The sequence below is a fragment of the Prunus avium genome, chromosome 1, assembly GCF_965620075.1.
Source record: "Prunus avium chromosome 1, drPruAviu1.hap1.1, whole genome shotgun sequence".
Classification (NCBI taxonomy): domain Eukaryota; kingdom Viridiplantae; phylum Streptophyta; class Magnoliopsida; order Rosales; family Rosaceae; genus Prunus; species Prunus avium.
Genome location: NC_142284.1, coordinates 45,504,323 through 45,527,606, shown reverse-complemented (window position 1 = coordinate 45,527,606; position 23,284 = coordinate 45,504,323). Strand labels below are relative to the sequence as shown.

At 38.1% G+C, this 23,284-nt stretch overlaps 4 protein-coding genes across 7 annotated transcripts; 3 read left to right on the top strand and 1 right to left on the bottom strand.

Annotated features, from left to right (window-relative positions):
* The first annotated feature begins 138 nt into the window (after nt 1-138).
* Nucleotides 139-4,315, top strand: EMB2794 (Tetratricopeptide repeat (TPR)-like superfamily protein). Of its 2 annotated transcripts, none has more exons than XM_021955731.2 (3): nt 139-2,960; nt 3,140-3,268; nt 3,817-4,315. In XM_021955731.2, the coding sequence occupies exon 1, from the start codon at nt 270-272 to the stop codon at nt 2,691-2,693; it is 2,424 nt and encodes an 807-aa protein (XP_021811423.1). In that variant the 5' UTR covers nt 139-269; the 3' UTR covers nt 2,694-2,960; nt 3,140-3,268; nt 3,817-4,315. The 2 variants fall into 2 exon arrangements, with proteins under 2 accessions (XP_021811423.1, XP_021811422.1); XM_021955730.2 differs by having other exon boundaries at nt 3,100-3,268.
* A 958-nt stretch (nt 4,316-5,273) lies between these two features.
* Nucleotides 5,274-9,790, top strand: LOC110754568 (PPR containing protein). Of its 3 annotated transcripts, XR_002526329.2 has the most exons (9): nt 5,274-5,431; nt 5,659-6,066; nt 6,157-6,507; nt 6,650-6,812; nt 7,519-7,642; nt 7,966-8,031; nt 8,670-8,933; nt 9,170-9,329; nt 9,450-9,790. XR_002526329.2 is itself a non-coding variant. In XM_021955643.2 (8 exons), exons 2-8 carry the CDS (start codon nt 5,736-5,738, stop codon nt 9,269-9,271), a joined length of 1,356 nt encoding a protein of 451 aa, XP_021811335.2. In that variant the 5' UTR covers nt 5,274-5,431; nt 5,659-5,735; the 3' UTR covers nt 9,272-9,456. The 3 variants fall into 3 exon arrangements, 2 of the variants coding, with proteins under 2 accessions (XP_021811335.2, XP_021811333.2); XM_021955643.2 differs by having other exon boundaries at nt 8,011-8,031; nt 9,170-9,456; XM_021955641.2 differs by having other exon boundaries at nt 9,170-9,456.
* Nucleotides 9,791-10,082: 292 nt separating this feature from the next.
* On the top strand, nt 10,083-11,414 carry LOC110754569 (Protein prenylyltransferase superfamily protein). The gene has a single exon (XM_021955644.2). It carries the CDS (start codon nt 10,230-10,232, stop codon nt 11,238-11,240), a length of 1,011 nt encoding a protein of 336 aa, XP_021811336.1. The 5' UTR covers nt 10,083-10,229; the 3' UTR covers nt 11,241-11,414.
* LOC110754567 (uncharacterized) lies at nt 11,095-22,194 on the bottom strand. The gene is made up of 12 exons (XM_021955639.2): nt 21,705-22,194; nt 21,074-21,619; nt 19,414-20,616; nt 18,938-19,265; nt 18,454-18,709; nt 18,153-18,369; nt 17,624-17,976; nt 16,964-17,473; nt 15,582-16,776; nt 14,959-15,312; nt 14,528-14,765; nt 11,095-14,396 (listed from the first exon to the last, which is right to left on the bottom strand). Exons 1-12 carry the CDS (start codon nt 21,792-21,794, stop codon nt 11,656-11,658), a joined length of 8,031 nt encoding a protein of 2,676 aa, XP_021811331.1. The 5' UTR covers nt 21,795-22,194; the 3' UTR covers nt 11,095-11,655.
* Between the last annotated feature and the right edge of the window lie 1,090 nt (nt 22,195-23,284).

Genomic DNA, 23,284 nt, shown 5'->3' with positions numbered 1-23,284 from the left:
AGTGCATAATATTATGAGTACGTATGGATAAATATAAGTAAAATCTATCCAAAATAGGTTCTATTATTAAAAGAGATGGAGAAACGGGTCCGGTCGGGTCGGGCCGGGCCGGGCTCTCTATTCAATCTATTCACTCTCAAGGCTCATTTCTTCAGTTTCTGTCCATCCCCAAGATTCCAACCTTTAAACCACTCTTGCTTTGCTCAAAAACCCTAAACACTTATTTCTTCCTGGTTTTCTTCATCAGCCATACGCCACACGAGCTATGAATGCCCATTATTCGTCGTATTCATCTTTATATCCATGGAAGCCCCTACTCTGTGAAAATGGAGCTAACTAAAGGCGCTCTCGGTATCTTCTTAATTTTTTTTTTCATCTTCTCAAAGATGCTGATATTTCTTCGCAATCTTTTCCAAATGGGTTGCCGAGCCTCCTCTCATCGAGTAAGCCCTCTCTCTTCGATACCTCAATACTCATCTAATTGCCTTTTTATCAATGTATCGTCATTGTCATTATCATCATCACATGGTTCTCTTATAGCTTGCCCTTTGGTTTGGTTCACCAGTTTTCTCTGTATTACTCGATTCCCGTTTGTCACCAAATCCAATCCCAATTCGTTTCCCGATAATATAAATACAGAATCCCTGAGAATAATTATTCAACACGACTATTGGGACGATCCCAGAATTGTGAACTTGTTTGGTTCGGCTTTGGCGCCTATTTGGGTGTCCAAGTTTTTGGTGGAACTCAGGGGAGACCCCAAGTTGGCTTTGAAATTGTTCAGATGGTCGAAAACCCAAATTGGGTTTTGCCACACTACTGAATCTTATTGTATTTTGGTTCACATACTCTTTTATGCTAGAATGTATTTTGATGCCCATGAGATTCTTAGAGAGCTGGTGTCGTTGAGGCGGGTCTTGCCGGGTTGTGATGTATTTGATGTGTTGTGGTCAACAAGGAATGTTTGTCGTCTGGGATTTGGAGTGTTTGATGCGTTGTTTAGTGTTTTGGTTGAGTTTGGAATGCTTGAGGAAGCAAGTGAGTGTTTCTTGAGGATGAAGAAGTTTAGAGTTTTGCCAAAAGTGCGGTCTTGTAATACCCTTTTGCAAAGGCTTTCAAAGCCAGGGAAGGGGAATTTTTCAAGGAAGTTTTTTAAGGATATGCTTGGGGCTGGGATTACTCCTTCGGTTTTCACTTACAATATAATGATTGATAATATGTGCAAAGAAGGCGATTTGGATACTGCTAGTTGCTTGTTTGCACAAATGAAAAGAATGGGCCTTACACCTGATATTGTCACATATAATTCTCTTATTGATGGATATGGAAAGGTTGGAATATTAGATAATTCGTTTTGCATATTTGAAGAAATGAAGGATGCAGGTTGTGAGCCTGACGTAATAACCTTCAATTCTTTGATTAATTGTTGTTGTAAATTTGATAAAATGCCCGAGGCTTTGAATTTTCTCCGTGAGATGAATAATAAAGGGTTGAAGCCAAATGTCATAACTTATAGCACATTAATTGATGCCTTCTGTAAAGAAGGGATGATGCAAGAGGCTGTTAAGATTTTTATGGACATGAAACGAGTTGGCCTTTCACCTAATGAGTTCACCTATACTTCTTTGATTGATGCAAATTGCAAGGCTGGCAATTTGAGCGAAGCACTGAAGCTGAAAAAGGAGATGTTTCAGGAAGGGATTAGCTCGAACATTGTAACGTATACAGCTCTACTGGATGGGCTATGTCAAGATGGGAGGATGGAGGATGCAGAAGAAGTCTTCAGGGAGGTACTGGAAACTGGAATAAGTCCTAACCAGCAAATATGTACTGCCCTTGTTCATGGGTATATTAAGGCTAAGAGGATGGAGAATGCTAGGGAAATATGGAAAGAAATTAAGGGGAAAGGCTTTAAACCAGATTTGTTACTTTATGGAACCATCATTTGGGGCCTTTGCTCCCAAAATAAGCTTGAAGAGTCTGAGCTTGTATTCAGTGAAATGAAGGGTTGTGGATCAACTCCAAATCATTTCACTTACACAACACTTATGGATGCTTATTTCAAGGCCGGAAAAACCAAGGAGGCACTTAATCTATTACAAGAAATGCTGGACAATGGTATTGAGTTCACTGTTGTAACATATTGTGCATTAATTGATGGTTTGTGCAAAAAGGGATTGCTCCAAGAGGCAATTAATTACTTTAGGAGGATGCCTGACATTGGTTTGGAACCCAATGTTGCAGTCTTTACAGCCTTAATTGATGGTCACTGTAAAAATAATTGCATTGAAGCAGCTAAGGAGCTGTTTAATGAAATGCTAGACAAGGGTATGATTCCAGATAAAGCTGCTTACACCACTCTAATTGATGGAAATTTGAAGCATGGAAATCTTCTAGAAGCTTTGAGCGTGGAAAAGAGAATGAGAGAAATGGGTATGGAACTTGATCTGTATGCGTATACTTCCTTGATTTCGGGTCTTTCTCACTTTGGTCAGGTACACCAAGCAAAAATTTTGCTTGATGAGATGATTGGGAAGGGTATCCTTCCAGATGAGATTCTTTGTATTTGTCTGCTAAGAAAGTACTATGAGCTAGGGTATTTGGATGAAGCCTTTGAGTTGCAGACTGAAATGGTTAACAAGGGTTTAATAACTGGAACTTGTGATTATGCGGTTCCTAATGCAAGAACTTGAGAGGGGGGGTAATTGCTTATCCATCTTAGGTTGGTTGGCGTGTCTTGAAATATCTCAGTTGGAAACATAGAATGGCTTTACTTCTACTAATTGGAAGCATATGAACCCAGTGACCATTTGAACTGAGTTCTGGATGGACAGGATGATTTGTTGCAAAATGCGTGTTTGATTCCTCTTGATGAAATATGACAACTACCTGTTGAGGCATATTAAAGATTCTCTGTGGTCTAATGAGGGAAAATCTCCTACGTACAGCGCCTTTAATGGGTAAGGGGTTTTTTTTACTTCTTTCAGGTGATGCCTTCATTAAAAAAAAAAGAAGCTTGCATTACTTTTGAATGATGAGATAAAACTACTTCTGGAATTCATAATTTCCTTTTTAAATTTCCTTCTTGAATTCTTCCAGCTGCGGTATCCTGAACTGACTGTAGTAAAACATGTGGCAGCTGGAATTCCTGGATTGGAAGGTATTGTCCGGTTAGCCAGCTTTGCTAGAAAAAAAGATGCATAACAAGGAAAGGATTGACCGGACTCAGTTGAACTGGATGATGCTTTTGGCGAGCAATACTGGCAAGGTGCAAATTTCACTCTACATCTTATTATTTTGATATTCCAATCGTGGTATTCATGCCTAGATGTGGCAACGTCCTCGAGTAGCTATTTTTCTTTGCAATTTGCTTCTCATTGACTAACTGATGTGATTATATGTCCTCTACTTTTTATAGTACTTTAGTCTGTTGTTAATATTGTACTCTGGAAGATGTCTTTCACTGGCTATGTCAGGCCAGGACATCATAAAATAGATATATGCCAAATACATAAGGCTACTTATCTGCCACTTGCCTAGCATATTAATACACTTGCTATTCCACTTTGGGGAAAAGAAAGATGAAGGAAAGTTAAGTTATACATTTTGAAAAGCAAAACTAAATTTGTATCGATTGTGTATCCGAAGCAAAGCCTTTAATTTCATTTTGGCGGGTCAGATGAAGCCGATCAAATTGGGTTTCATTATTTTGGATGGGATAAACTATCTTCCGGCCCAAATAATACATGATTGAACTGGATTGAGGATGAATTCTATTCTATGATTTGTTTGATTACTCTTAATTAAAAATGGTAGGGACGAGAGGCAGCGGTGATGACAGCAATGGTGGTGGCAACAACAATGTCGGTGCTGCGTGGCGGCAAAGATGATCAGCTCTCACGTCGTGGTTGTGGCCGGCTGTGGCAACCATGATAGTTGCATGAGAAGTGTGATGGTGGAGACAACAATGACACCGCTGGTGTTAGCAGTGAGATAGTGTTGGCGGTGACATTATTAGAGGATGAATTGTATTACGAAGATTATATCCCCTCCCTAGTGGATTTCTACATCCTCGTCTAATTTCTTAGACATAAATGTATCAAATCCGGCCTTTTAAATCAGGGCCCAGGCAGATTAATGTGGCCTTTACTTTTATCATTTTCCTTTCTCATTTTAATCTTCCAGATTAATGTCTCCTCTTTGAATATTGTTTGTGATTCTGTGAACAGTTATTGAGCTCTGCAATTCATGGATTGCATGAACTGATATACGAATGAATGGCCCAACTGGCAGAGGGAGGAGAGAATTATTATTATTTTTTGTTTTTCAACTTGTAACAAATCAAGATACTAAAATGATTCAATTTACAATTGATCGAATTACAGCTAATACCAATTTCCTTCTCTTTTAAGTATTTTAGTATGTGTGAGTTCAGTATACTATCACCCTTCTCAATAGAAAAGAGTTTTTTTTTATTTAAACCTTGCACTTCTCTTTGTTCACCCCATATTCTAAGTTCATCCCAACTTATAATTCAAATTTTCACAATTTCAAAGAAAACTCCACTATCTTCCCAAACTATCCCTGAATACATACTCAGCAGACAAAATAAAAATAAAAAACTCATCAACCTCACACCCTACACCCCACACCCCTCATCACTCTAAGTTCACCTCAACTTCACATTACTTAAAGAGATACACGGCTGTCAACTATATAATATATATATATATATATTTTGATATGCATAAAAACATATTATGATCAAACAATATAATATTAGTCAATGATGATGTCATATGCAATATGTTCTTCAGTTTTTTTTTTATTGGAAGAGAAACGATGTATTGATAACAAACAAAAATAAAATTTAAGAGCTTAATTGATGACCCAAGAAATAATTTTACATTACATATCTCAATTGATGACCCACAAGCCACTATTTGCATATAGTGTTTAGAGTTTGTGAAGAGAAGATGAGAGTGTAGTAGGTTTCTTGGATTGAAAGAGAAGAGTAATATGGTAATAGGTTGTAGAGGAATTTGAGTGGTGGTGTGTGTATAGATAGATATACGAGGGTTAAGTATTAAGTTGGATGACCTTTTTTATCTTTTTATACAATAATAAAACTTAATAGCTTAATAATTGAAGTATTTGGGTAGAAAAGTGAGGAGTTTAAATAGAAAAACTCATAGAAAAAGTCCTAAGAAAAAAAGTAATTTTGTCTTAAAAATAAAAAAGCGCAAAATGTACAAAAGAGGAAAAGGCTCATGGCAGAAAATGTGAGGGCGCGCCCAATTTATATCCCTACAGGCTACACCTCCGCAAGTATAAGCATACAAGAAAAGTGGCGTCTACCTGGCTTGGGTTGGGAGCTGGTGCGGCAGATCGGTGGGAGGCTTGGAAGCGCTTTTGGCATCCGAAAGCTGAGGTACGGTTTCAGCCTTGGATTCTCACAAGCCTCGTACACTACCTCTCTCTCTCTCTCTCTCTCTCTCTCTCCCTCTCAGTCTGTATAGCCGTTAAAGTTCACTATTATGCTCCAAACCCAGAACACACCAATTACTGATTTACTAGACTGACTAAAACAACAACTTCAGAAATTCAACAATGTCTTCTTCCTCTAAACACACAATCTCTCTTCTTTGGGATTTGCAGTTTGCAATTAAAAAGGGGAAGAAGACGACGAATGAGATGAATTCGAAGGGCTTTCAGTTAAAATAAATTTGGAAGAAATGGGGAGTAGGGTTCCAGTGCAGCACTACAACATGAGATCGCCTAATTCCTACATTGGAAACCCTCTTCACGACCTCAACACCGTCGATGCTCGCCCCTCCGCCGAAATCGACTCCATCAGCGACGTCGACCGCGACGCCGTCACTGAGCATAGCCTCGACAACGACGACGGTTCCAGTGCCGTTGTTAATGACTGTATACATGAATCCTACACCAACTCTTTACCCATCCACAGCGTCCGCGTAGGAGTTGAAGAAGACCGCTCGCGCCTTGAAAACCATGGCGGCTCTTCCAGTTCCAGGGCTCCCTACGATCTCTTATCACTTCAAGGTACCAACTTTAACTTGCTTCCTTCGAATTTTGTGTATTTGTGTTGGAAAGTTTGAAATTTGAACCGAACCCTTTTGGCTTTGGAGTCAGATGTGTCACCTATTGAATCAGCAAGGGCACGATTTCTGCAACTTATTGTGGATCATTTTATTAGTGAACATGTCGTTGAAGTGCCTAATTCTGAGGCTGCTGCTGACTATGATAGTGCTCAGTCTGGCCAAGACAAACTCAATAAGAGAAAGCCCGGGGAGGTCCGATATGAAGGGGACCCTAGACTGGCTTTGCCCCTGATGTATGTCGCAAATATGTACCAAACTTTGGTTAATGAAGCAAATATTAGGCTTGATTCCTTGAGTGGATTTCGTGAGAAGACAATTGGGGTTGCCCTTGAAGCTTCGGGTGGGTTGTACAGATGCCTGGCTAAGAAATTTCCAAAAAAAGGTATTCAATTTCTCTGCATATAAGATCTATGCTGATTTGTGAATCAATTTTACTCGTAATAGCATCTAAATAATAAGCGGTTCCTAAATAACTCTTGCCGTTCTTTGTGATAATATCTGATTTGCCTATATCTTTCTGAAAGGACCGTGTACATTTAAAAGAAGAGAGTTGGCCACATCTATCGAAACAAGGACAAGATTTCCAGAGTTGGTCATACAAGACGAGAAGCGAGTTCGTTTTGTTGTAGTAAATGGTTTGGATATTGTTGAAAATCCTAATAACATGCCTACTGATGATGCAGAGTGGTAAGTTTATCAATCAATTTGCAATCTTCTTTTTTGGGGTGTGATTATCTGTTAAAATATTCCAATTTTTGGCTCATCTTTTGCACAAATTTCCATTTCTTAAGACTTGATCAATGTTTTCCTTTGGGCAAGACAGCCTCTTTGGTCAATGAGTACATGGAAACTTGGCACAAGGCTGTGCTGAGCTATAGCTGGAGTACGAACGATGGCCACTGTTATATAGTTTCATGACTTCTAACATCTCTTAAGCTTGAGATTCTGAACCCCCTGTTACTACCTCTATATATGTGCTTATCAAAAGCTAAGCAACTAAGTTGATGATAAACAGCTGCTGCTTATGCTTTTCAAAACAACCTTTTACAAGGATTACGAGGATGAATTTGGAAAAGCCCCAAGTGAAGACTATCCTTGTAGGACCCATGGGATATATATATATATATATATATATATATATAATATTCAATAACACATAGAAATTTCTGAGAAAGCAAGTCGTGAGTCAAGATATTTATTTTAAACTGGGAAGAATAGTAGTATTTTTCCCTTCCATATGATAGTTTGTGCTGAAGTATCATTCTTTTATTTATTTTTTGTCTTAGTCGAGACCTGTCTGCATGAAGTACTGATACAACTCAGATTTGGTTTGAAGTTTGCAATGTGCCTAAATCTTTCCTTTTCCTTTTTATTTCATTCTCTTTTGCTGCAGGTTCAAACGATTGACTGGTCGGAATGAAGTAGCAGTCTATGCTCGAGACTTTAAGTTCTATTCTCCAAGACACAAGTATAGACGTGTTGCAACAAACTCTTCACCTAATATTGCTGGTTTACCAGTAAGCTTGAATTCACTTATTTTGTAATACTTGGAGCTCATTTTCATCTCATTAACTATGGCAAAGAATTTAGGTTAACCATGAAGAATGGGGGTCATTACAGAACATTCTGAAACTGTGGGACATAGATAGGTCATAGATTATAGAAATCTCCTTTTGTTTTTCTTTCTCCTCATGGTCATGTTTGAGTAAATCCAAAATTAAAACTGCATGATATGGAAATTTATATTTGGTGGTACCTATAATAATGTCACAATATTTTACTTTACTAACTAAATTGAATGCGGAGGTATCAAATCATCCTCTTAATATATCCTTTTCAGACATTTCCTGGCACTGATAATTCTTCCATTTTGGCTGCTGCTCAGGGATTCCGCTCCGTAAGTGAAGTAAGAGTTAATTCTATGCTTAATGATTATTGCAACAACGTTTTATGTTTGAATGGATTGTCAATATATTGAGATGAGCATCAGCCTATATCAAGATTGTTGTTGGCCTGAGATGTTTTATATTGTTATCAGCCTTAGATGGTTGCAGGGCATGTAGCTGCATGCTGCTGTGAGATTGATCTTCAAATTTTTCTGGCAAAAAAAAACATCAAGTTTTTGGATTAGTTGTATCACTGCCATGGTTCTTTTATAATTCAATTATTTTGCTGTTTGCAATTTCCAACAGTAAACTTGACACATTAAAGGCAAAATAAAATGCCTATTAAGTGGATGGAGTTTCCAATGGCGGGGATTGTGAAGCTACTAATAAACTCATATAAGTCTCTGTTGACACCTTATTGGTTGATGACAGCTAGACATATCTGGTTTAGGACCAAATGGTGTAGCACACTCACTTTCACCACATATTCGAGAATAAATCTTTTATCTTTTGTAGAAATCTATTTAAAACTTAATGGTGCTCAATATGGCTTTTATTTTGATTAGTATGCTATTGTGAGTCCCTATGCCTCTGTTTTTCTGGATATACAAAACATTGTCTATGTAAAAATGGAGATTTATCTTTTTCCTTTTGGCAGCCACAAAATCAGCAGATGACTCCGTGTAAGCATCATATGCAACCCTTGTTGCACCAACCTCAGTTTCAGCCTGTTCACCAGACTCATCACCAATCCATCAACCAAAGTCCACATGCTGTTCATTATTCTCAAAACCATCAATGTGGTGCTGCCTCGCACCTGCCCGAAATTGCTCATGCTCACCATTCACCGACTATATCGCAACACATGGTTTGCTTACAACCCCTCACAGGAGGCCATGTAGGGGGGCGCATGCATGTATTGGTGAGTTCTATTTTGCATGCTATGTCTCAAATTCACGTTCGTCTTTTGATGTTTTTGCTATTCTTAAACGCTCCCTTTGCTTTGTGCTGTGTCTTTTGTAAAGTCTCTATTAAGTGATGGATTATGTCAACTGCAATGGGAAACAAAGTAGAATGATTTTAACGTCTGAAGCATATTTTCACGACCACATAAAAAAATGTCTTTATTTATTCCTTACTAACCAAGTTTTATTTCAGCCATCCAGTCCTGCCAAGTTTTGCGACGAATGTGGGGTTCCATACTTGAGAGAAACCTCTAAGTTCTGCTCAGAATGTGGCGTTAAGAGGTTGGGAGTATAATATGGCCTCTTATCAATTCTTCACTGCCCACCATGAAGTATATTGAGTTCACAGCCATGTAACGTTTGTTCTTTATTTTGTTGTAAATATGTATATTGGTCTGAGTCGGAATTTTTAAGAAAAAAGTAGCATTGTGACTCAAAGATAATCTTTTTTTATATTTATGTTGAAACACTAGGAAAACATGAGGAATCTACAGAAGAGCAGATCTGCATGCCAATTTGTTCATTCAACAATTGGCTGCTGGAAAGAAAAAAAAATCAGCAACCACCAGAGGAATGGTAATCTTTTGATTCGTTTTGGTGGGAGAGTGAGAAATGCAAGAGAAGAGAAGCGCGAGGTAAAGTAAGCAATTATGCAAGTTGGGGGCTGGGCCCACATGATTGGGTTTCATATGGCATCTGGGCCGCCCCTTCAGACTAACTTTGTACAAAATGCCCAATTCTTCTTGTTCCGGTTCTGTTTTAGTAATTGACTAGCCTACGGCCTACACTACAGGCAGGTTATTATTTAAGAGAAGATGGCTTCGTCAACTTCCTGTTTCAGAAAATACCTCTTACGTCCCTATTTTATCAATTTTACCCTTATTACATGAAAAGAGAAACAAACATATTAAGGGTAGATAAGTAGTTATAATTTATTTTAAATAAATCTACACAATTCCTCATCACTCTCGGTAATTACCAAAAAATTTCCTTCTTCTTCAATAAATCCACACCCACCCACTTTCATTTTTATCAAAATTAAAAGAAAATCTATAATAAAAAAATAAAATGTAAATCATATTCGGTTTGAAGTCCAAACATACCAACAACCAAACCAACGGTTCTACTGTGAGTTCCCTCGGAGTAAAACTTTCTCTCTGTCTCTCTCTCAAAAGTCACACTCTCCTACTCCTCCCCAGCTACCTACCTTCCCATAAACTCCAAACTCTCAAGAACTCGTCGGCCGCTTAACCATGAACTCCTCCTCCACTCTAGCCTCCTCCTCATCGTCCTCGTCTCTCTTTCATTTCAAACTCACCCCCTCTAAACCAACTCAACCTTCTCTTCTCCGTTTTGCCCCACCACATTCCCACAATTCCCACCATGCCCCTGCCCTCAAAATCACAGCTTCCTCAACCAACCACAACACCCTCCTCCCAAGCAACGGCGGCCACAACTCAAACCCGATTCTCCAAAATCTCAAACATTATGCCAAAGCTGCAATTCTCATTGGCGTCGCTGCCACCATGTTCACCAAGTCCTCAACTTTGCTCGCCAGAGCCGAACCTCCGCTTACATTGACCGAACAAGCCCCAACCCAGGTCTCGGATGACGAGAATCAATCCTCATCGCCCTTGTCTGACTTCCTAGGCTCCAATTCGGAAGCCATCGAAGCCTTGAAATCGCTTCTGCAGCAGAAGCTCGAAAACGGCGAGGACGGTGAAGCGCTAAAGATCCTGCAGCGCTTGGCCTCGGCGCAGCCCTCGGCGACCGAGTGGAAATTCATGATGGCTAGGGTGCTCGCCGAAATGGGCGAAAACGAAAGCGCCCGCCAAGTGTTCGAGGAAATACTCGCGGCGGATCCTTTGTCCTTCGAGGCGTTGTTCGAGAACGCCCTGCTGATGGACCGCAGCGGCGAGGGCGAGGCGGTGATGAAGCGATTGGAGGACGCCTTGCAGATTGCGGAGGAGGAGAACAAAGCAAAGGAGGCTCGCGACGTTAAATTGATAATGGCACAAATTCAGTTCCTTCAGAAGAATGTGGAGGACGCTTTGAATAGCTATAACGAATTGGCAAAGGAGGACCCCAAAGACTTCAGGCCCTACTTTTGCCGCGGCATGATTTACAGTTTGCTTGACAGGAATGCAGAGGCGCGAGAGCAGTTTGAGAAGTACCGCCAGCTTTCGCCGAAGAAGTTCGAGGTGGATGGCTACTTGAGGACGCCATTGTCGCGAGTCAAGCTATTTGGGAACGATGAGAATTGAGTTTTGAGGCTCTCTCTGCCTGTGTCAAACTCTTTTTTGTTATTTTCTTGTTTTGATTTTTGAGACTTGGTTGAAAGTTGAAAATAACAGTTGAGAGATGTCGTTCAATTCTCTCTCAGAAACAAAGGTCCTAGTTATACAAGTTGTTCAAATCAAAATCTTACGTTTTAATCATTCAACTTCTTAAATTGTACAAGCTTATCTCTAAGCCGATGCATCCAGCAAATCACTAACATGTAATGAAATATAAAAAGTAATACTCATCAAAGATAATTTGTCTGACATATATATATATATATATATATATATATATATATATATATATATATATATATATATATATCAAAAGAACCATCGAGTTCCAACATAACAAGATTCACATAGCATATATATAATATATATTAACATGTGATGGCTACTTTTTGCCTCCTTTCTTCTTGGACTTCTTGTTCTTGCCCTTTTTCTTCCACTTGTTTCCAGTTTCCTTACTGCCAGATTGGGATCCAGAAGCCGCAACATCAGCTTGCTTAGACTTTGGATTTGACTCTTTGGTTATGCAGCTTTCCTCAACTGTAGTGTGACTGGCCCCGTCCCCGGCATCACTCGGCTTATTAGATGCAGCATCAGTCTGTAATGGTTCCACCACAGCAGAGTTCGATGGCAGGATCTTAGAACTCTTCCCCTCATAATTGGTTGCATGAAGCACACGACTGCCAGAATTATTGCCTCCTGCTTCAACAGACCTAGCTTGGGAAGTGTGTAGTACAAATGGTTTAGGAAACAATTTCCTCAGTATGTCATCCCTGGAATGGTTGGCTTTCATGTCAAAAAATATGGCATCTGGACATACGAACCTTGCACAATTGGACCCAAAATTTGCAATTACCAAAGTATTACCAATCTTCTGAAAAGCTGCAGCTAGCACATTCACATCTATACTAGGAGATTGGTGTCTTCTCCTCCTCTTAAGGGTGTCATAAAACTCCCATGGCAGCTGCTCAGTGATACATTCCCTCCCCAGCAACTCATAGAGTATACCTTCACCCATGCCAAAATTCACATAAACCAAGCATAACACAACAACAAATCTCAACATGAGCAGTGAATAGTAGTTTTTCCAATTTGGATGGGTCTTTTTAATCCATTCAACCATATCCCCCTTATTAAAAACACACCCCTGAACCACATGAATTACAAAATGAAGGATGCCATCCAAAGAAGATGGCACATCAGCAACTATGGAACTTACATTGGTATCTTCCTCTTGGTATATAAGCCACTCAATAAAGCAAGAACTAGTAGTGATAGCATTACCCTTAAAGCGAGTTGCCCAAAACAGAAGGCGCTCGACAAGGTACAAAAAGCAACCAGGTGATATGTAATCATTAACAACCCTCCAGTTCGCATTATAAGTATCAACCAAAGCTCCACAGAACTTCAACATTACAGAAACCTCTCTCCGTTCTTGACTGGTGTTTCCAGGGCCAATATTCTCACAGAGATTCTCAATGAATGCCTTCCATGGCGGGTGGCAGTCCAGTTTTTCCACAAGCTTTTTATATAGTTCACTACTCAGCTTACCGGACCCGAGAATAACCATTACAAGCCTTCCAATTTTCCCAAAAGACAGCTCCCTCTCCGAGCTGGTATACTCAACTATTACTTGTTCCAGCGCATTCTTTAGAGCATCCGTTCTTCTAAGAGAAATCATACTCTCCCTCAATGAACTCCTCCAATCCATAGGAAATATGTGCATAACAACACTCTCAGTTGAAAACTTTACACATCTCTGCAATCTCTCCGTATCCTGATACCTTAGCTTCAAACATTTTGATTGCAAAAGATATAGAGAGACCTCACAAATATGGGTAAGGCACCTGCTTTGGCAGAACACTGGATCAGCATTCTTCATTGGAAACTTGTAAAGAATTTCAAGCTTGTCCAAAACTTTCATGCCAACAGAAAGCATTTCTGAACTCCAATAATTACAAGCAGCTGAGACAAGCTGGTGAACATCAACGGAGACCAACTTTCCATGACTTCTAAAATATCTTCTGTCCACACCTCGAACCCAATCAGCACCAGATATGAGTAAAACATAGACTGGACTACGATTATGATACAACCTCCACACTCCTAAGTAATCAAAACAAAACTCCCCGTCGCTTTTGTATTCATTAACATCTTGGGTTTCAAGGCATCCGAGATATTCAAAAATTAAAGCAACTTTATCCTTCCAAAAATTCCAGAAGTAAATCAGTGAATCTATAGATACCTGATTTTCAGATATTCTGTCTTCCGAGCACTTTATCAGATCACCATCAACCAGCTTCTTGTCCCACACATACTTATTAGCGCTTGAAGAAATATGAGCATCCAATATTTTTCGAGCAGATAATAATTCACCTCTAATACTCTTATGCCTCTGACAAACATTCATATGATTTTTTATCAAAGCCAAGTTACTCTGCTCATTTAACAAAATGTCAACCTCATTGCAAACAAGCTCATAAAAGCTTTCCGTTACATTCTTAGCAAATGACTTGGCTTTTAATAAAAGCTCCACCTTTTGTGAAAACTGTTGTATGGGCCAGCCCTTTCTGCCATATGACCAAAGAGAGTTGGCAAGCACATAGAATAGAATATGTAATGACGCTTCTCTGGACTTGCCTGCCTTTTCAAGAAAATCAGCTTCGAGTAGAATATCACCTTTCAGCTTTGCGATGTCGGCGGCTTCAAGATAGTTTCCAAATTCTGCTTCCAACAAAAGAAGCTCATCAAGGATATCTAACTTCTTCAAAAAGTTCCGCATCAAAATTATAGAATCAAAAGCTTTAACAAATTTCATCATGGATCTGTTATCTTTCAACTCATAATAGTGAAATGCGCAGCTCTCCAGAAATTCTTGTTCAATTTTATCTATTCCTTCACCTCGTCTAGCCACAACACAGTCCTCTGTTGCATGCTGTTTCCAATAATTGATGTATTGCAAACCCATTTCAAACAGTTTTCCTTTGGCACAAACAGTGAGACACTCGGAGAAAAAATTGCCCTTAGCATACACATCTGCAGCATTTTTATAGCATCCAGCTAGAGAAAAACATTCCGCAGCTCTTTCCAGCTCAGACACGCCACATTTATCCAAATAAATCCAAGCTGCACCAGTACAAGTTAAAAAATGAGAAGAAATTTATTACAACCAAAATTCCACAGGCTTCATAGCATTATGCAAGGTATTAAATGATGGTGAATTAAAATCTAGTACTTGAGATGTTAAATAGTTATACCTGCTCTTTCATATTCGCCCAAATCAAAGAAACACCTGGCAGCAGAATCTGCCTTGCCTATAGCATCAAATATTTCAGCAGCTTCCCTAAGAATGGAATTGGCCTCTTCAGGATTTGAAGTTCGCATACGGTCAGCCATAGCTTTAAGGCCGGCTGCTTTTGACCTTCTTTCCCAATACGTATCACCAGCTCTTTCAAAGCACATTGTGGCCATTTCGTAGTTATGTTCATGATATAGCTGCAAGGAACAATTTGATGCTTGTAATGCAAGGAGTAAAGTAATGATGACAATGAGAATAATATAAATTAACTAATACTACAACAAATGCTTTAATTGTTTGTCGCTACTATAAATTAACTAATACGACAACAAATGCTTTAGTTATGTTCATGATATAACTTAATTGCTTTAAGACGAAAAATTTGCAAACCTTAATGCCCCGTGATTTCCACTCCTCTGGACTGCTTGCAACTTGCATTGCCTGTGCAAGCGAATCATCCAGTTGCCTAACCTGTACAAGACATTTCTTCTTCCAATAGTCAAACATAGGTTTGGAGAGATCTTCTGCATTCTCACAAATCCACAATCTCTGTCTGGTACGAGTAACGGCTACATATAGTTGCTTTAGTTCAGAGCACAAGATGTTGTGCTTGGCTTCATTGAAACTTGGAAAGCCCTTAGGTAATGTTGAGTCAAGTAAGTCTTGTTCCTTCATGTAATCATATATTACCCTCCATTGATTTTTCAATGGTGATGAACCAAAAAAGTTGTACAAGAGTACGTCCTATAGAAGGGACATGATTGTCATGAATGAACAAAAGTTTAAACATAGTAAACATATAAAGGACTGAAAGTATCATAATTCAATAAATAGTGCAGAAGTAAACCATAATTTTCTAATGTGAAGCCAGTATCTAATTAGATTCCGTTGGGAAAACCAGACACAAAAAATTATGCAACGGAAAAAGGAGAAAAAAGACCAGATCATGCTGGGATAATAGCTTTTCCAAGATTTGAAAAAAAACTAAATAAGCAAATAAATATTGTAATCACCTGGAACTCGAGGCCCTTGCACTCCACAATGGTCAGGACAAGAGCATGTTTCCCAACAAACATGGAAACTTCTTTCCTAGCACCATCATCTCGCACCAAAATAACCTGTTCTGCACCAAAGCCAACTATATTTCCACTGTCAGTTCCACTATTTCCAAATATTTTTATGATTGCATTTTCATTTTCTCCAGATTCAAGCAAAACTGGAGCTTCCCCGTATATAAGACTGGTTTCAGGTTTTAAAACATCAATAGAGTGGGGAAAAAAGCGATAGATTAGTTCAACAATGCTCTGTGATAACTTCAGTACACCAGCATGGGTACGGAAATTTTGAGTCAAATGAAATATATCTGAAATTTGTCCCTTTACTTTTCTTTCATCATGCATATTACTTCTTGATTCCAATACAAACTTCTTGTGGAACAGATGTCGTATGTCTTGGAACCTAAAATCAATACCCCTTGCAATTGTTTGAGCAGTATCGCCCGAGAAAACGAAACCCTCCTCAACATTGCTGCACATATGTTTAAACAGAGCAATTTGACTCATTGTAAGATCTTGAACCTCATCAATATAAACAAAGTCCATTTGATCACCCCCATATTTTTCATGCCTGAGACGGCGCTGAAGATCAATTACAAAATCAGCCAGATCATATTCACCATTTTCCATCTTCATTCTTTCATAAGCCTGAAATATATCGTATATTGCTTCTCTCTTTTGCCTGCTTAAATTGGAAGCCCGGCCCTCTGACAATTGAACATAATCCTCCCTATTGAGTTTACCATCACTTGCTTCTATGGATCCCAAACCACCTTTAATATGAGATATTATCTCTGTAAAGACTCTTGAAGCATCAAGCTTCTTTGTTAACTGGATATTAAAATGGGGCCAGTAAGATGAACTGAATCTGTCATACTTAACCTCCTTTGTCCTTATAAATGTCTGCAACGCAACTGATCTTGAACTTTGCAATTGACTTTGAGTGAGTTTTGTTGCATCAAGGAATCTTTCAAAGTATGAGTTACTCAGTGTTCCATCTAGCATCATCAAGAACTTATGGAATGTTATCACAAGGGGGTAGGAGTTGGGAGGAATATCATGAAATGAATCCTTGATATCTTTGAATTGGGCTTCCTCCTCATCAAAATCAGCCATATCAACCAAACTCTTTTCGGTTGAACCACATGCAAAACTGTGGACATACAAAAGTTAGCAACTTAAACTTATGCTCTTCTGGTGGCTGATGCAATGTTGATATTTATAGAACAATTCAAGTCAAGAACAGAAAGAAAATATTGTTTCAAGATTCACAATAAATAACTTACAATCAAACAAAAGAAAATAAAATGCAGTATCTTTTTGTTGAATGATCCACTCACCTTTTCAAGTGTAAAACATGTTGCTTGATGGCGAAACACAGCTTAGGACTCACGGTCACAAAAAGCTGGTGTAGAGTTATTCCATTAGTAGCTGAAGAACTCTGCTCAATTCTATTTTGACTACTAAAGCATCCTTGCACTGCCAATTGGTGACATTGTTCATTCTGAAATAATTTCATTGTTAAAACTGTGGTCTTCCCCGTTCCAGACCGTCCAACTATAAAGGTACTTCTACGATAAAGAATAATCTCCATTTCCTGGTCTGTAACTTCAAATGGAAGATCCAATTCTCTACCCTCGCGGTCAGACAGCAAGTGGTTTACTACACCAGACGATAGGGAGTAAAATTTCATGAGCAACAGACTCTCGCTGACCTGTGAATTCTCAAGATAACTTCTACCATCAGAATCGTCGTCACCAACTAAATCACTCTGGTTTTCAAAGATGCTAAGATCCTTAAACCGGGGAATATCCAAAGAGGGTGGCCAGATCTTGGGAACTTCCAAATCACTGGTCACAAATGACAAAGAAAAATAAAAATTACTTTAGAATTAAGTATGATGAAATATTTGTATCTTTATATGGTTCCAAAAAGAAAAAACTCATTATAATATATTCATGTATGTTCAAAAGAAAAAGTGAGAATGCAAAACAACATACCCCTCAAGACATTTCTCCTTGCACCGATTGATAAAATCATCTGTATATCTTTTCAAAATACTCTCCAGACGACTTACCAATTTTGGAATAACCTCCAGCGGCAATATGTCCCAGATCTTTAATATTTGAGTGTATTCCACATACTTTGCAATGTCAGTTGTGCAGACAATATATAGCCCTTCAACTTTATATTGCCTCAAGATTGGTGAAGAGCTTTCACAAATTGTCCTTACATTTCGCTTCTTAGGTCTCCAACCACTGGAAAGCTTCAGTAGAAGATTTAATACAGACTTCTTCAAACGGACAGACTTCAGCTTTTTGAATGACTTTAGAAAGCTATCACTGAAAAGAACCTAAACATAATGGATTGGGGGAAGAAAAAAATTATAAAATGAAATAAAAAAGCTATGTATGTATGTACTAGAAAGTCCAATTTCAGAACAAATATTGAAAAGATTGAGAATAGGGAGTTCTTGGAAATTAAGGGGAAAAAAGAAATGGAGAAATAAATAACTACCTACAGCTTTACCTTCCATCTAGAACTTCTAAAAAGTATGCTGTCAGCATTAAGCAAATCATCAAATTGGTCAAACTCTTTCTTCACCTCTAATATGGCCTTGGCCAAATCCTTGTCTTCATCAGCTTTAAAGAAGCATAGACGTCTTTTGGCATCAAGGACCAAGGCCTTCCAAACAGATATGCTATCACATAGGGTTCTTTCATTTCCCAGAATCCAAAGACAATGCCTAAAGTCATTAAAGAAGAGCAGTTATTTTCACCAAACTTATCAACAATGATGCAAAAACATACAAGTTTACATAAAACCATACCTAGCCCTTGTAAGAGCGACATTAACTCTTTGTGGTTTTGATATAAACTCAATGGATTGATGACTATTAGATCGTACAGTGGACATAATAATTATGTCCTCTTCCCCACCCTGGAAGCCATCAACCGTCTTCACCTTCACTGTAAAGCCATCAATCTTATCATACTTCTGTCGAAGTTGGTCCTGAACTGCAATTACTTGAGCAGCATAGGGTGATACCACCCCAATACTGAGTTTCTGTTTTGAAACAATCCATTCTGTATACAAAAAACAAAAACAAAAGAAAAAAAAACATTTATGATACCCTTGACACCCTAAAAGTTACAGACCCACCAAAAATTTGTATGCAGAGAAGAACTAAACAGAATTTAACATTTCTTACGGTTCAATAAACCTTCCAAGCACATAAAATAAACCATCTGGAAATCAAAATCATTGAAAGCATTGAATTGAGAACACGAACATGACTCAGCAACTAGACATACCTTTGTACAGATTCCTCAGTATTTTCAGAATAATAGCAACCTCTACCATATTCTTTCGACTATGTCCATCCTCATCCCTCTCCTCTCTTCCATCAATTACATTTATAAAAGAAAAGGGCCCAAACATTGACCCTGGAAGATAGTGCTTCTCATGGCTTCTTTTTTTAACATTTGGAGCATCAAGGATCTGATTATTATAAAAATTTGAATTTGGGAAGAAACTTATTGAGGGATGCATTCTGTATTGCATATTCAGAAGGTGTTTTGAGTGACCCATTAAGCTTAACCTCTCAAACAAGCTTCTTGAAAAACCAGCCTCATCAGAAACCTATGGAAGAAAAGAAGTTAGATATAAACGCAAAGGAATAAGAAGTGGAATGAAAATTTGCAATCAGAGAAACAAAGGAGATATATATACATATATAATATATATGTACATATATATATATATATATGACCAAGTAACATCAACGTACATTGCTTTTCACCGTAGCTGGTAACTGACATTCATCACCAACAAGAACAGCATGCTTCACACCTCGAAGTTGCAGGGGTATTGTTGATTCGCACTCTTTTAATTGTGCAGCTTCATCAATAATAACAACTGTCAGTGGCTCCATTGCCACTCTATGCAACTTATATGAACTTGATGCAGTGCAAAATATTAAGGAAGCTCTTTGAAAACAGAATTCCATTAGAGATTCTTCATTCGTAACATTTGGAAGGTTAAGTCCACTAAGAGAATCCTGTAGAGTTCGTAATACTGAAAGGCATTCTCTTCTCTTCATGCACAGCAGAAACGAGTTATCTACAAATGAGTCAGGCACATCTTCAACTTCTGAATGGGAGAAAAGGTGTTCCAATGCTTCAGAAACAACATTACCTTGCAACAATAGTATTTCAATGGAATCAACTAAGCTTATGAGCGAAATCATGTTTTCAAAATTATGTACCGAAATGTAATTCTTGGCTATATGGGTACAGAATGTAGAAATGCAATATCGAAGCGATAATGCAATAGAAACAAATCTCTCTCTGAAAAATTCAAAAAATGATTTGCACTTCCCCTTGATAACTTTACTGTTAAGTCCGCATTCTTTCTCTTTCATTTCACTAACACCATTATGTTCTTTCTCTTTGCTTAACTCATTTTCCAAGAAAATATGGTAATGAGAAACACAACCTTCAAGAAAATCTGTCATGGAAGCAAAGCAACTCTTCCAACCAGTCACTGGCCCCAAGCACTCACCTAACCTTTTCACCCGGTAATTCAAATATATATCTTCAATGTGTGAACCAACTTTGAGTCGCTCCTTATTCCCAAATAAAAGAATTTCACCCAAAGAACAGAACAAAGAATTAGACTCTGCTTCAGTTACCATATGTAGCACACGAGAAGCAACCTCAGTTATTGCAACATTTGTTGGGGCACATATAACAGTCCTACAGTTCATCCGTAACAGAGTGAAAAGCAGAGTAGCGGTGGTTTTAGTTTTTCCTGTCCCAGGTGGACCCCATATAAGTTGCACAGTAGACTTGGAATCACAGTGCAGCATTTCAAGACAGGCCAAAACTGCCCCAGTTTGGGATTCATTCAATCCAGCTGATAAACTCTCTACTAACCACTTATCCCGGATGTCATCATTTGTCTCAGAACAGAGAAAATTGTTTTTCTGAGCCTGTTACCAACCAAGCATAACATTTTCAGTCAATATAAACAATAAATGTCAGTTTTGAAGTATAATAACAGATATTATCCCCCCTAGAAAAATCCTACGAAATTATAACACTGATATGGCATGTAAAAGTTAGATGGGAGAAAATATGTCATTACACAGCCAGCCAATCCAGTGTGCATAACTGGAGTGTTACAGATAAACACAGGACATAAACGTTGATCCAAAGATAAAAAGAAGGAAAAGAATATGCCATTTTTTCTTGTTACACTTTAAAGATTATTATATTTAGTTATGAAAAAAGTAACACACTGATAATTTGGTATGATGTCTAGTGAGTATTACATTACATCTTGCAACATGAAATGTTCGCATACCATGAATGAATAGGTCCCAATTTAGTGAATGCAATGCTAACTCAACTGAAAAAAACCTACAATATTTATCCGTAAGGTCTTACCACAGAATCAGTGCACAAAACTTCCTTGATAATCTTTAGATTTCTGGACATGTGCAACCCTTTCCATATTCTGCTATTAGGGACTAAATTTTCCAGGAAGACCAAAAATAGTGATGTATGAGTGCTGTCGTTGAATTCACACTCTTTGGATGCCTTGACTTTAAAATAACGAGAAGTACTATCATCCTCGTTATCATTTTCTGAGACCTTAGTGACTGAAACAAAAGCCCAGGGCCTCCCTGCCCTTTGTAAATCAGAAACAGTTTCGGGTTTGGCATCTGCTAAGACAAAAAGATCCCCAGGCAAAGTTTTATATGGTTCCTTGCCACGATCACTGAACCTGTTTCTCCAGAAATCAACCTTGATATCATACAGATTTTTCCCATACGGCTTGCATTCCTCAAAACCAACAACTTCAGCAAATGGAGCTCTGTAAATAGTTTCCATACTTGAATGCACTTGTGCCCGGGTTTCTTCCAATAAAGGATATAAATAAGACCCAAAATAATGCTGAACCGAATGAAATGATTCAGGAATCTTTTCCACCTGAAACAGTAAAAAAGGTTCAGAATAAGATGACAAACTATAGATGACATTCTTGTGGAAACGTTAACAAAGTGCAAGAAAATACCTGGTTCTTGTAAAGATTTTCATTCAAAATGTCTTCAAGCGACCAAGAAAACACAATATCAGTGAAACGGTCTGTTTTAGCTTCCGCCATCTTCTCTCACTCAGAGTCAGTCACTTTCTCTCCCACACTAGGCTTTTCTTATATGCATTCAGTGTAAAGTATATGACTTTGAATCCGGTTCAGAAAACCCACTTCAATAGAGATTAAAGGATATTGGATTTCTTCGCCACAAAGCTAGGCAGAGAGAGAAGATATGATCAGTGTCGATCAAAAGAGAAAAAGAAAAAGAGAAGTCTAGGAATCTGGTATAGTACGAGCACTGCCATGCATTACAAGAAAGAGATATACATTAGAACATTTAGCAACCCTTTCGCCCAAAAGAGAAGGCAAATTCCATTCAGCAATCAAAGAAACGTGAAAAGAGAAATGGTATTCAGGGTTTCTAAACTTAGAGGAGAAGTTCTTTTGAACAATTGGTTAGTCCGTACACCTTGACCATTTGACCTTTAAAGGTCCTCTCTTTACACTTCCCATATTATAAAATGCAAAAAGCATTCGGACAGTCAAGTATTAACCAGTCACATCATTTATTTATTTATTTATTTATTTAATAAAAAAGTGGATTTGTAAACATAAAATAAAAACGAAACAAATTTTAAGATTCTTCAGAGACCACGCGTCCCTTTTTTTCGAAACATTATTATATATGTGTCTTTTGGATTGCAAATTTTTTGTCATCTTCAATTCAATGCGCGCGCGCTCACACGCTAATTCCTTCTTAAGATAAAACACTCGTGTGCTTCGTCTTCCAAAGTACACGTAACATTTTAACTAGATTTGAAAATGATCAAAACAAATATAAAACTCCTCCTCTTAATCATGGCAAGTATTTCTCCTTTAAATTATAAACTACATCTCAATTAATTGCTGAAGTTCGTTACTCACAAATAATTAATCAACACCGGATAATTTCGATCTACTGGATACAATGCCAGAAGTAGATAATTAGTAAGAAAGTATCCGTAAGAATGCAGTTTTCATGCATTAGAAATCAAATGTTGAATACCTGTGAAGAATCAACGATGGTAAGCTGATGAACTTGTCTGTGTCTTTCTCCTTGGTTTTGATTAGTAGTAAATCTTTGCCTAATTCCTTTACTTATTGTTCCCAGTTGTTTATTTTATCTTTCTTAATACAAGACAGCAGCATTATTAACGTGGAGAAATAGAAAATGCGGTCTCAGAGTCTTCCATTCCAACTTCCAACAAATACATGGAGAAGCTCAATGGTTGGGGATTGGTCTCTGTTTACCCAATAGCAAGCAAGGCATGCTAACATAAATATTAATGCTTGTATTCAAATTGCTGCCCAGAATCCATGGTGATCATCCACCTAAAATAGTAAACAACAATTACATGGAGAAGCTCAATGGTTGGGGATTGGTCTCTGTTTACCCAATAGCAAGCAAGGCATGCTAACATAAATATTATTGCTTGTATTCAAATTGCTGCCCAGAATCCATGGTGATCATCCACCTAAAATAGTAAATTTTCTTTGGTATTCAAGAATTATTCGATATC

What these genes read in the sequence shown, in the direction of transcription:
- EMB2794 (XM_021955731.2), top strand. Translation starts at nt 270, where the DNA reads ATGCCCATTATTCGTCGTATTCATCTTTATATCCATGGAAGCCCCTAC.
- LOC110754569 (XM_021955644.2), top strand. Translation starts at nt 10,230, where the DNA reads ATGAACTCCTCCTCCACTCTAGCCTCCTCCTCATCGTCCTCGTCTCTC.
- LOC110754567 (XM_021955639.2), bottom strand. Translation starts at nt 21,794, where the DNA reads ATGGCGGAAGCTAAAACAGACCGTTTCACTGATATTGTGTTTTCTTGG. An exon ending in CAGCTACGGTGAAAAGCAAT is followed by an intron (nt 19,266 to 19,413) that starts GTACGTTGATGT and finishes TTTCTTCCATAG; the next exon opens with GTTTCTGATGAGGCTGGTTT. An exon ending in AAGGAGAAATGTCTTGAGGG is followed by an intron (nt 17,474 to 17,623) that starts GTATGTTGTTTT and finishes ATTTGTGACCAG; the next exon opens with TGATTTGGAAGTTCCCAAGA.
- LOC110754568 (XM_021955641.2), top strand. Translation starts at nt 5,736, where the DNA reads ATGGGGAGTAGGGTTCCAGTGCAGCACTACAACATGAGATCGCCTAAT. An exon ending in GATTCCGCTCCGTAAGTGAA is followed by an intron (nt 8,032 to 8,669) that starts GTAAGAGTTAAT and finishes TCCTTTTGGCAG; the next exon opens with CCACAAAATCAGCAGATGAC. An exon ending in GGGGGCGCATGCATGTATTG is followed by an intron (nt 8,934 to 9,169) that starts GTGAGTTCTATT and finishes GTTTTATTTCAG; the next exon opens with CCATCCAGTCCTGCCAAGTT.